Source organism: Alosa alosa, chromosome 16 (assembly GCF_017589495.1).
Source record: "Alosa alosa isolate M-15738 ecotype Scorff River chromosome 16, AALO_Geno_1.1, whole genome shotgun sequence".
Classification (NCBI taxonomy): domain Eukaryota; kingdom Metazoa; phylum Chordata; class Actinopteri; order Clupeiformes; family Clupeidae; genus Alosa; species Alosa alosa.
The window spans coordinates 28,565,804-28,578,427 of NC_063204.1; the positions used below are offsets into that span (position 1 = coordinate 28,565,804).

The window sequence follows — 12,624 nt, forward strand, 5'->3', positions numbered from 1 at the left end:
AAATTCTAGTAGACTATTATCATCAAAACGATTTAATGATAAACGATACAAAATAACGCAGCCCCCATTTCTGCAAAAGGGAGTCTAGGAGAGGAAGTGAAAACTCCATAATAGATTTGAGTTATTTCACAATTTCTGGTCAGTAAACTTTACACACATTCCAGAAACAAATTTCACTTAAGGGTAATGCTAATGCCTGAAACTGAGAGGGTCCACGCTAGAACTGGTTATTATTTAATTGATACATCTAATTAGATTAACTTAAGATTAAACTTTAGATTAAAGTTAACTTTGTGTAAAACAACTTCGTTCAATTTAAAAGTGAATAATTATTATTATTATTATTATTATTATTATTATTATTATATCTTAACTATAGAAAGGCTACCATGCAATGGTTTTGGCTAGACCATAAAAAGGTTCCTGAGATATTTAGGCGTTTAGAGTGCAGTCCTTAACTTTTGTGAATATTAATTAATTAAAAATTAATCAAAAGAGCATTTCCAGTACATTTTCTAGAATAAGGACTTCTGACCCTACTGACTTAACTTACTGTCTTAATTTCAAGAGGCATTTGACAATATCTGATCATATCAGTAATATATGACAATTTATTTATTCATGAAAATAATTAAAAACATTAAATTACAATGCAGTGTTGTAAAGTCCAGTTCACGTCAGAATAAAACATGTCTGTAGTTATTCAAGCGTGTTATCCCTTCGGCTCTTCTTTAACGCGTTGCCGTTGCTGGAGACTTTGCGCTTGCGTGAGGGAGTGTCCGGTCCCACGTCTGCTCCAGCTGGGCCAGCCCCAGGCAAGTAGTACAGCTCCATCGGAGGGGACGGTTCCTAGGTCAAAAGTGTGTTATGATTTCATTATGACTGATTCAGGGATGTGATCGGCAAAGGTCAAAAAAGCAGAAAAATATACGTAGCACAGAGTGACCATAGTTTTGGGATGAGTCAGTAACATATAGCCTATTTCTTCATAACGTTGAGTTAGTAAAAGGGCTCAATGTCCTGTGAATTAATAACTAGATGAAATGTGTTACTGTTTGCTGTTAGATGCAAGCTTGCTTGCTAAGGGCGTGATCATAGACAGTAAAAGATAGGTTGTGAATTCAGGCAATTCAGAGAATTTCACCATTTTAGGGGCAAGGCCACTTGGCCTTCAGTTGGGCATATTTGGTGGGGGGCACAAAGGCCACATGTCAGGGCACCAAGGCCAAAGTTAACTATACAGTAGTAGGCTATAAAAATGATCAAAGTGTAGTTGTATTTAGCCTATTCAAAGCAGTAGACCTGAACTGTAAATCATCTGATCATCTAATATTTACAGATATCTAGGCTATATTTAACATTTATTTTATATTATGAAATGCCTGTTATGAAATCATGTTTTGAACAATTTAAGCACAGTGCAGCTTTAAGAAACTCAAATAGCCGCATGCTTAGCATTTTGTGATCATTAACCCATTTAATCCCAAATTTTTCCCAGACTTGAATATATCAAAATCATGTGTCTTGAGTAACCCTTTGAAGTAATCAATTACTATTTTTTCAAATTTTCCTGAAAAAGTGGGTGAAAAGGAGTGTTTTATGCTTGGTCACAATATAACAGCAAACAACATAGTCCGATTTTAGGGATTTTCACACATTTCATTGTGCAATCATCTAATTTTCAATAAATTCCAGTCAGAGATGATAAGGGGACATTGTCCCAGGTCTGTTCTTTACTTTTAATCTTGTATCAGAACACAATACTCAACATTGCCTCTGCAATTCTCTATTATATCATAAGTGTGCCGATTTTTACATAGAAAAGGCATTATATCACACTATTATGACTAGGCCCTATAATGTAAAAATACAACAACAACCACAAATGTTACAAAGAGTGATGTTGTTTGTCTGTTTGTTTATGATTTAATTTTATAATTCATTATTTAATTCATTAATTAATTAATTCATTCATTCATTAATTACACAACAGATTGTCCTGCAAGTCTACTGCCATACTTCCAATGCCATTAATTGCCTTTCCATTGGACCAGCAATTGGTCTCCTTTGCTCAGTGGTATTGTTAAGGTAAATGAAGTGAACCTATGTTACCTGGTCCCTATGCTCCAAAGGCCTTATATTCATAAGGCCCTATGTTCCCAGTGTCCTATGTATCCTGGGACCTATGCACATTTGGGTACCTATTATGTGCTTTATAAAGCTGGAGGACCCTGGAAACATACAATGTTTGACCTGGGGAACACAGGACCCCTGTCCATGATCCAATCACATATAAAACTAAGGAGCATAGGAGCCTGCTCTGACCTCAGTTATTGGCCTAATCTAGTGTCAAGAGGGGTGTGATATCCACTATATTGCTAAATTTGATTAATTTTACTACTGCATTAAGTAAGGTTCTAAATGCATAATAGGAAACATTCTGTAATTTGGACATACAATAGTGTGAGAGCAGATTCTTGAGACACTTGATCTTTATTTTTGATCACATGAAGCTTTGCTTCTGGTTTGTCTGACTGGTCCCTGTGGCAGAGGCCCTTTACTGTACATAAGTGGTAAGAGGGGTATTGTTGGGAAAAGGGGTGGGGAATACATTTTCTGGTAAGGTTGTTCATATCTACTGCAAGACTGCATAAATTCAGCCAATATGCCTTCAACAGGCTGACTGGCAAGTTGATTATACCCCCCACCACCTTGTTTATGTGACATTATGTAATATAATAGGCAATAAGTATAATGATTTACTGTTTTTCAGGTGTGACTGCAAAATCTGGCCAGTCAGTTAGATCTGATATGTGCAGGAAGTGACTGAAAATGAAATTAAAATAAAGAACAGCTGAGAAAATCATATATTACAATAGCTATGTATAATAGTGTGGTATAATGGATTTTCTATGTACAAATTGGCACACTTAGAATATAATAGAGAATTTCAGAGGCCATGTTAAGAAATGCCAAGTGATACAAATTTAATAGTAAAGAACAGACCTGGGACAATGTCCCCATATCATCTCTGAATGGAATTTAGTGGAAATTAGATGATTGTACAATGAAATGTGTGAAAATCCCTAAAATCGACTATGTTGTTTCCCAACGGTCACAATTGTGACCGTCATCATGTTCACTCATGCTATGAGAACGCTGAACAAAGTTCATATATTTCAATTGCATCCCTCCATACTAGACACCCTAAAGATGATGTGTACCAAAAATCTTTGTCCTATGTTTACATAAACATACTTTTCTAAGCTTTAGTTTGGGAGCTTTTGGGTGGACATTTTCTGGTCAGGGTGCAACCAAAACATAAGCAGCTCTGGCCATGTGACAAATTACACTACACATCTGGAACAGCTAACTGTACAGGGGACTGCTTTACACCTTTGTGTTTGGTAAGGTCTGCTGTTTATTCTGATATATGGTTTGTCATGTGTCGAACAAAGGGTTCGTGAAGTATTCCACCGAGATGAATGGATAGGGAGATGGGCGCAGAACCTTATGTAGAATTTATGATTAAATTGAATCATATTATTTACTTTTCTCGCGAACCGTTCACCACAGCAATTAGCGGCTAACATCATTTAAAAGCTGAGAAAAAGCTCTTCTATCACGTGATGTGATACTTGTGATGTCTGTGTGATGAGTAGGCTTCATCGGGAGTAGTTCAACTGAGAAGAATGGGTGAATTTGGACGCACTTTCTTTCTTGCCATGCGCTGTCACTTTCTCCACTGCGTAAAAGACTAAATTAATATGCGCTGTGAATGCTAAGATTATTTTGACAGGTCATAGGCTAAATAAAAATCGCTATTAGTCGGACGCAAAGCAGAATATTGAAAGAAGGGGGCACCAAGGCCACAGTGGCCTGTAAACCTCTGATTTTCAAAGGGGCATCACAGCCAACCAAAGGGGCAACGACGTGGCCGCCGTGGAATTCCTACCCTGGGCGTGATGCCAGTAGGGGTTAAGTCATTTAGAGACCTCAGACTTCAGAGAAACTTCTCTCTGTATGACGAAACGCCGGTTGTTAGTGATTGGTTCAAAGCGGTTCAGAGGACCTCCAATGATTTTAAACCTCAAACTGTGCCCTCACACCCGCAAATAAACTTTTGCCTATGAATCTAAGCCAGACTCTCTGCGAAGTCAGAGAATCTAGTATCCATGCTATTCGGGTGAACGGCTGGAAAAAACGCGAAATGACAAGATGTTAACTAAACAATTTAGTAGGCCTAAGGTAGACAGGCTTAGTGGTTAAAACTATGAAAACCAGTAACGTTACGCTAGTCTGTCACAGCTAACTTCAGACGTGCCCTCTTGCAAGTGCGACTCGGCCCATCACCCACTCCGCTTGGCCCGGCCCGTGGTGGAGATGGAACTCCCTCCTCAGCACGGTGGTCAGTCACTCTTTCTAATGTTTTTGACCTGGCGTGTGGTCTCCCCTTAGTAGAAAGGTGGACTCATCCAGCGTTGTCTGGCGAAAACGCACCTGCGGCAATATCTTTTTCTTCAACTTTTTCATTTTCCCCTTCAGTACCTGAGAAGTGTTGCCTGTAAAGTTAAGTTTAGGGGAAGTGACATAGCGAGACCTGGCGAGACTGCCACCTAGTGATAAACCCACGAAAATAAATGGCTTGGATTTGACCTGACGTGCATGCGTCACTGATTCGACCCTAAGCGGCAACCATCAATAGCCGTTATGATAAAATGTCCAGATTGTGCGTTTCCATGAGTTTTCGCCATCTATTTCAGTTCTATTCATCTTAGAGTTCCCAAAATTGCACATAAAGCCCTCCTTACACTGACAGACTTTGGAAAGATTTGCAAAGATTTGGAAAAGATTTTTGAAAGACTACAGTCTCAGACCCTCTCACACCTAAAGACAAGTAGTAGAGTTTTAAGTCACAGACTATGATTTTGCAATGACTAGGGATCTTGCAGGGTCACTATTTACAAGACTGCAACTAGATTCCTTTAAACATGAACTGAAATGATAGTCTCAAAGTCGTATTTTCGTGTTTCTGCAGCATTGTTTCATGCGTGACATCCCTAACAGATAGAGTTGTTCTGTCACGTGGAAGAGCCGACTAAATATGTATAAGAAATGACAAATACAGTATTATAAGAATAACAAATAATCATATAGGCTACAGATGTCGCCCACTTTGCCCCTTCCTGTTTGGTGTTGGAGAGGGAGAGGTCACTATTGTTTTTTATAGTTCACGTCACTATTTGCATGAGCCACGACTAGACAGACTTGCGATAATATCAAACATATTTGATATTGTCGTAACGGCAAAACTAGAAAAGGACTGACTCCGACTGACTTAAAACCGCTAAGATTGGCACCTTACACTTAACGATCTAGTCGACGGGAGCGCGCCGCGATTTCCCGTGATTTCTGTCCGGAAATTTAGTCGCCGACTGTGAAAACAGACCAAAATCGTACAATGTAAGGCCGCCATAAGGTGTGTTAGAGTATCTATTTTCGTAATGCAATCCATCCATAGTAAGGCTGCACAATTAATGGAAAATATCTACCGGTAATTGCGATTTTTTTTAATGACCGACATTGCATTTGCGATATGATGTTTGAATGTCAATGAGCTGATTCAGTTCAATATTCCAAATGACTCAATTTGTGCCACCCCTGATTGGTGAGCACGCCCGGTATAAAAAGCACAGCACCCCCCCGACCAACTAAGAAGCTCACCAATCAGAATTTCTGTGCCCCTCATGCACTATGCACACCCACAAACCAGCAGTGGCATAGTCAATGAGGATGAAATGACTATAAAAGTCAGAAATGTGACGAAATTAACTGCATCCCTAATCCATATTTACACTTCCATGTGGGATTTACACCTCCTGTACCCACCTGCATGAGGTAGTCTGCAATGTACTCGGGCTTCAGGCAGCAGACTCCGTGGGCTTGGGCCTCGCTCACATCCACGCGGAAATCCCCAGGCTTCAGCCGACTGAAATCTGCAAAGAGGTGTGTGGTTCCCCTGTACAGTGAGGGAGAGGGGCTAGCCACTACCTGCGGAACAGAGGGGGAGTAAAGAACAAAAAGAGTAAGAGCAAACAGCAAAAGTGTTTGTTTTACAACCCCAAGACAGAAAAAAGTTTAGACATGGTGTAAAATGCTAATTAAAACAGAATCTGGCAATCTGCAAATCTCGTAAAACCATATAAAGGACAAAAAGGACATAGGTGAAAACGACAAATTTGACTATTTCAAGAAAATAGATGCATTTTGAATTTCATACCAGCAACACGTTTCAAAAATGTTGTGACAGGGGCAACAAAATGTTCTAAAAGTTATGTAATGGGTCATTCCAAGTGAAAACAGCCAAAATCGGGGTATCATGTACATGGTGGTACAATGGCAGATTTTGCTGAAAAGTGGTGAAAATATGTCTTATGTTACCAAACGAGGGAATCTGAAGTTTCAGCTCAAACGGTTTGCCCGTGGCGTCCATTTGAATTTCGGGTGCCACCATGGGCGGACTGGCCATCTGGCATACCAGGCATTTTCCCGGTGGGCCGTGGTGCTATTTGGGCCGCCAGTCTCGAGTCTGACACTTTTTTATATATTATTTCTGATCGGCCCATACATCCAAACAGTTGATCAGCGGCCCGATTGACATTGGGCTGGCCCAATCACATCGTTAAGCACCAAGCCCTTTCACTTTGGTCCTGCCAGCGTAATGCATTAAAAAAAAAAAAATAGTCAGCGCAAGAGTTTGTATTATAACCATCGGCCCTTGACACAGGCTCTGCGGCCCATAGGTTATTTTCTTCACTGACGTAGACAAGGCTCATCTCGCCCACTTCCCCTCTTTTGCGCCGGTAACGTAATGTGTTAGGATCTTCGAAGATGGAGAGAAAACGGAAAGGAGGTGCAGAGAAACTGCAAGACAAAAAGAAGCTGGCTCTTCAAGCCAATGCAGCCAAATGCGCAAACATTTCTGATATGTTTGCCACGGCAGGGCCTTCATCAGCTCTGGTAGCCGATCACAGTGGTGGCGGTGACGACATTGAACAGGGACATGCAGTAAAACTTGCGGTAAGCCAAGTGTTCTGAAAGCAGTCCAGCAGCTGGACTGCTTTCAGAACACTTGTAATGAGTAAAGCAACCCAACCCCTTGGTGCATCTGATAAAATGATAAAACGTCAATAACATTTTTTGGGCTAATGTTTTATGTCCAGGTTAGTTTGTATTTTAGTTAGTTTACTAGTAATGCCTGTATACGCAGATATTTATAACTTTGCAACTGCCCGCTGCTACTCTGTGGGGTGAGGCTAGCCTACTTGGGGAAGGCTACTTTTTAGGTCTGGAAAAAAATGAGTTTGGTGAAGTTTTTATGTAGCCTAGGGTTAGGCTGGCTAAAGACAATGTAGCCTAGGCTATAGTGAAAGAAAATCACTCTTTTTAAAATGGCATCATTTTGTTCATTGACATGTTATGCCATTGCAGCTGTGTGTCTGTTAAACAGAGAATCCAATACTTGTGGACCTGACTGCTGTGTTAGTGAGAGTCAAGAGAGTCGGCGAGAGAGAGGAATGTGTCAGTGAAGGAGAGGAGAGTAGGCCTATCTGCGAAAGTGAGGAGAGAGTCGGCGAGAGTGAGGAGAGCAGAGAGCAGGAGGACAGATTACTTTGCCCGTCCTGAGCCTTCCATGTTACAGAGATTTTTGGATCACCACCCACAACAAAATGCCAAAAATCCAGTAGTGCAAAGGGTATTCACCAGTAAAAATGGAACCAACAGGAGGTGGCTCACATATTGTGATAGACGTCACGCATTGTTTTGTTTTGTGTGTATGGCTTTTGGGAAGATCAGTGACACAAGCATATTTATTACTGGAATGTCTGATTGGTGGCATGTGCACCAGCGCGCAGAAGAGCATGAAAAGAGTAGTGCACACCAAATCTGTGCCGCAGCTTTTTTACTAAGGTGCTCCAATGCAGATATCAGCAGCATATTTGCTGGTAATCAGCTGTCTGCTCATAGGGAACAGGTCAGAAAGAGACGTCGGGTATTGGAGCGTGTCGTGGATGTGGTTAAAGTGATAGGGAGGAGGGGGCTGAGCTACAGGCATAAAGAAAATGAGACAGCCTACACACTGAGTGATGACACAATTGACCATGGGAAATTTTTGGAGCTCATCCTTTTATTAGGAAAATATGATGTCTGCCTAAAAGAACACCTTGACAATTGTACTGAAAAGAGCAAACAAATACACAAATCCAGTGGAACACGAGGTCGAGGTTCTCTTATCACCCTGCTCTCTAAAACTACAGTTATTGATACAATTGGAAATCTCATTCAAAACTGCATTTCAATTGAAGTACAGGAAGCTGGAATGTTCTCCATTCAGCTGGACACTACACAGTACATCACCTCAGTGTTCAGTGTTCAGTGATCAGTGTTCAATCATTTTAAGATATGTTACTGACACTGTACACGAGAGGCTTGTTGCCTTAGTGAGGTGTGAGGCATCCACTGGGCAATACTTTTTGAACTTGATCACAGATGTCTTGGACCATCTGAAGCTAAACAAAGACATGTGCATAGGAAATTCCACAGATGGGGCGGCAAATATGCAAGGCCGTTATAAAGGATTTTCAGCACCGATGACCTCTCAGTCACCCACTCATGTCCATGTCTGGTGCTATGCACATGTTCTGAATCTTGTGCTGTCTGACACAACGCAAATTGTAATTGAAAGTGGATCACTGTTCAGTCTACTGAATGACACTGCAGTCTTCATTAAGGACTCCTATCAAAGGGTCAGTCTGTGGGAGAACCAATCACAAGATAAAAGCCACAGACGCCTCTCTCCAATTGGGGAGACAAGGTGGTGACCCAAAAATGCTCTCAAAAAATTGTTTGGACATTTTGGGAAACCGCAGAATGGTTTGTTCACAGATGCGGTCCTGACACTGGCAGCCATAGAACGCAAAGATCATGAAAAAGTTACTGTACGTGCCAAAGCATGTGGTTATAAAGAGGGTCTCTTGAAATATGAGACCATATTAACAGCTCAGATATTCCTGAGAGTATTTGAGCTAACAACACCCCTGTCTAAATACCTCCAGACAGAAGGCATTGATATCCTTTCGGCCCATTGTATGGTGATTGCCACGCAAGAGGGCCTGAAAAGCCTTACCAGAGATTTTAAAAGTGTGAAAGCAGCTGCAGACACCTTTGTGCAATGGACAAATGAGAATATTGAGAAAAGAGAGGAAGAAACTGATGTTGAAGTTGAGAGTGCATTGCCACAGAAAAGAGGAAAGAAAAAAAAAAAAAAACAGAGTGGGAGAAATGGCTCAAGATGAGCCTCTAATGGATGCTGAGAGAGCATTTGAAGTCAATGTCCACAATAGAATTCTAGACACTGCTCTTGAGGCCATTCATAGAAGGTTTTTGACACATGGCACTCTTTTCGCCGATTTGGCATGGTTGGACCCGAGGAGCTTTGAACAGATTCGGACAACTACTCTTCCCAACAATGCTTTGGTCTTGAGCAGATGTCTGGTGAAATTCGACAGTAGTGCAACAGTGGACAATCTTCAATCAGAGCTGAAATGTTTAGCAGGACAGTGGAACAGACTGAAAGCATCCCATCTTGAGGATTACATGACCAGAACAGTGGAAGATGGAGCTGAAGGACAAGAAGAGGAAACAGATATTGTGGAAAAAACCTGTGCCTCCTGTAAAAATTGCCCACTGTGCTGCTATCAGATTCTCAAGCGGCTCAACATGCTCTCAGATGCCTATCATCTCCTAGGGCTTGCTTATAAGTTCTTGCTGACCCTTTCCCTGACCCAGGTGGCCTGTGAAAGAACATTCTCTACCCTCAAGTTAATCAAAAGCAGACTTAGGAGCAACCTGTCAGCAAGCAAGCTGGAGGCCTTTATGTTGATGGCCACTGAGAAAGACATCCTCATGGCATTGGACACAGACACAGTCATAGATACGGTGGCTGAGAAGAGTGAATCACAGAAAGCTGCTCTTGTAAGGTAATACAGTGAGAGGAACTTTAATTGATTATCATTGATTGTGAAAATATTCATTGCAATGTAACAGTTGTCTTATGATTCCTACAAGCCTGAACCTCTCCTCTTTGACAGGATTCCAACACTTTAACACTGACTATTCTCTCTCTCTCCATCTCTCTCACACACACACATAGGATGCCTTCACTTGTTTGTTGTAGGAGGAGTTCTTCAGGGGATGACTTGCATCCCTTTTCCTTGGTAAGTTCATGTAATGTAATGCAAAAGACACAGATGATTCTCTCATTCTCTTTCTATTGGTCGCACACATACAGGATGATGTCTTCTTTTTTAAGGATTTGCTCAAGGAGTTCACAGGCCTTCATAAATCAGCACTGCTTTGTTTGGAAAACACTGATAATCAAATCAATCATTCATGTATCATCATCCCTCTTAGGTTTTCAGTTTCTACACTGCTATTTTTATCTTAAAGACTGACCAATAATTAAATCTCTCTCTCTCTCTCTCTCTCTCTCTCTCTCTCTCTCAAACATACATACACAGAGTTCAAAGTTCATTGAGGAGTTCAGCTACATTCATCCTTTTGGGGACTGGGTAAGTTCACAATTTAATGAGTATTACTCTTGGAAGAGTTAGCATAGATCTGATCCATCATTTCTGATTTCTATTCTTTCTCTTCCTCCCTGAAACACATAGGTACACCGAATAGGATGAATTCTGCTTAAAGATCCATTACTGTGGTGGAGTATACTTTTTTGTAGTGTTAATAAATTACACTTTTTGGAAGTATTTATGTGTCCACTCCTACTGATTCCCGTTAACTCATTGCATGGCTTAAGGTATGTGGTTTTAAAGAGTTACACAGTGGGTATACACATTCAAGAGACCAAAAAGACCGAAAATGTGTGCGTTATCGAATGAGGGGCCGCTCTGGTCCGAAATCTGGTCTGTAGCCTGTACTACACAATTCTGGAGGCAGAATCAACATTCCTTACTGTTTGGGTGAGAGGTGGGTCACCAAAGTCCTAAAAAATGTTGACGGCATGTGTGATTTTTCACTTTTTGGGTGGCCTTAGCACCACAAGGAATGATCATATTTATTCTAAACAGGATTATTTGTTATATGTGGGAACCTTGCTCTTGCCAAAATGAATTTGAAGGGTATGGTACCACTGGCGGGGGTTTTATGGGGGTCCAAAAACCCTCTCCGGCAGAGGTGACTCTTCTGGAACCCCATATTTGGACCCCCAAATGACCATGTGGGCACTTGATGATCCTAATGGGATTTATACCAGATAAAGATATATATTTGTTCTTTCTTTTAATGAAATAACATTTTTGACTATGAAGCTCCATAATATGAATTTTATTCTTCATAATGCACCATTTTGGACATTGTTTCCAGAAGTCTGGAATGTAGATCAGGGAGAATTTAGTGATGATAAAGCATGAAAATAGTGGAAATAACTTAGTATTATGCTCAGTGATGGCAAGCAATTAAATACTGAGACTGTCACGGATTAACCCCTTATCCCCCATGAAAGAGACCCGCCATCAAACTTTTAAAGAACTAAATAACAAGAATGTTACATAGTGTAAGAGTTTTTCCTTGCTGCTGTCACTCTCCAAATAAAATTTAATTGAAAATTTAATTGAATAGTGTCTTTAACTATTATCCAAGAAATTGTGGAAGCAGTGGCATAATTTTGTCATGGTTTGTTTTGGTCAAGTTTGAATTGGCGAGCACTGCGTCCATAGATGTCTGGCACACTGACACAACAAATGATATGTTGGAATGGCACCCAACAGGGGATCTGTCTTTGGTCCGATGGCCATGTAAGGATGTTGTTGACACACTTCATGAATTTAGTCAAAAGCTAAATAGAGGATGGGCAAAAAGACAAATGAGAAAACTCCATAGTAGACAGACAGATTCAGCTGCATTTACAAGAGACTCAGATGGGGATCTAACCTTGGCCCCTCCAGATTGTAGCAGCCTCCTGAAGCCGGCCTCTCTCGTCTGGTCAATGTTCAGCATCACTACCCAACCACTGAACGCACCCTGAACGCAAATACAAACACAAAGGACTTTACCCAACAAATACACAACTTAAAGTTAGGGTAGTAGTTTTTATTAATTAAAAAAGTAAATCAATGCTGCTCTGGCATATTTCTAGCTTTTGGCACGTCACTTCATTAGTAAGTCATAGAATAAATTATGTAGGTGCATTTTTCACCCGTCTATACTGGTGGTGTATGTACCTCCGTGCCATCTGTATCTTGCAGGGCTCTCCTCCAACGCATGGCAGAGACGGCCAGCCTCCTCTGCTGGGAGGGGATGGAGGGCAACGCATCCAGAATGGAGCTGCTACCCCACTCATACTCATCCTCCTGCAAAAACACACACACACACACACACACACACACACATCAATCTGTAAACTCACAGCAACACAGAAGCATACATGATTGGGTCTGTGGTGCCAAGTGGATGACAGTCATAGACTCCCCCCGGATGGGACACCGCACTAGCCTAGAAATCTAGATGCACCCTAGCGGCAGCTAATGTAATTTGCAGCCAGGGTAC

The 12,624-nt window shown here is 41.1% G+C and overlaps 1 protein-coding gene and 1 long non-coding RNA gene across 2 annotated transcripts in view; one reads left to right on the top strand and one right to left on the bottom strand.

The window, feature by feature from the left end:
- Positions 1–597: 597 nt before the first annotated feature.
- The window catches only part of topbp1 (DNA topoisomerase II binding protein 1), a 46,082-nt gene continuing 34,055 nt past the window's right edge, over positions 598–12,624 (bottom strand). Inside the window, exons 25-28 of the mRNA XM_048265720.1 lie at positions 12,300–12,428; positions 12,010–12,099; positions 5,890–6,051; positions 598–849 (exon numbers count right to left, since the gene is read on the bottom strand). Coding sequence (XP_048121677.1) covers positions 700–849; positions 5,890–6,051; positions 12,010–12,099; positions 12,300–12,428 — 531 coding nt within the window. The 3' untranslated portion in view covers positions 598–699. The remainder of the gene's footprint in view (positions 850–5,889; positions 6,052–12,009; positions 12,100–12,299; positions 12,429–12,624) is intronic.
- On the top strand, positions 9,456–10,631 carry LOC125309062. Its single transcript, XR_007196065.1, has 3 exons — positions 9,456–10,040; positions 10,214–10,277; positions 10,581–10,631. It is a non-coding gene; the product is annotated as an uncharacterized LOC125309062 (long non-coding RNA).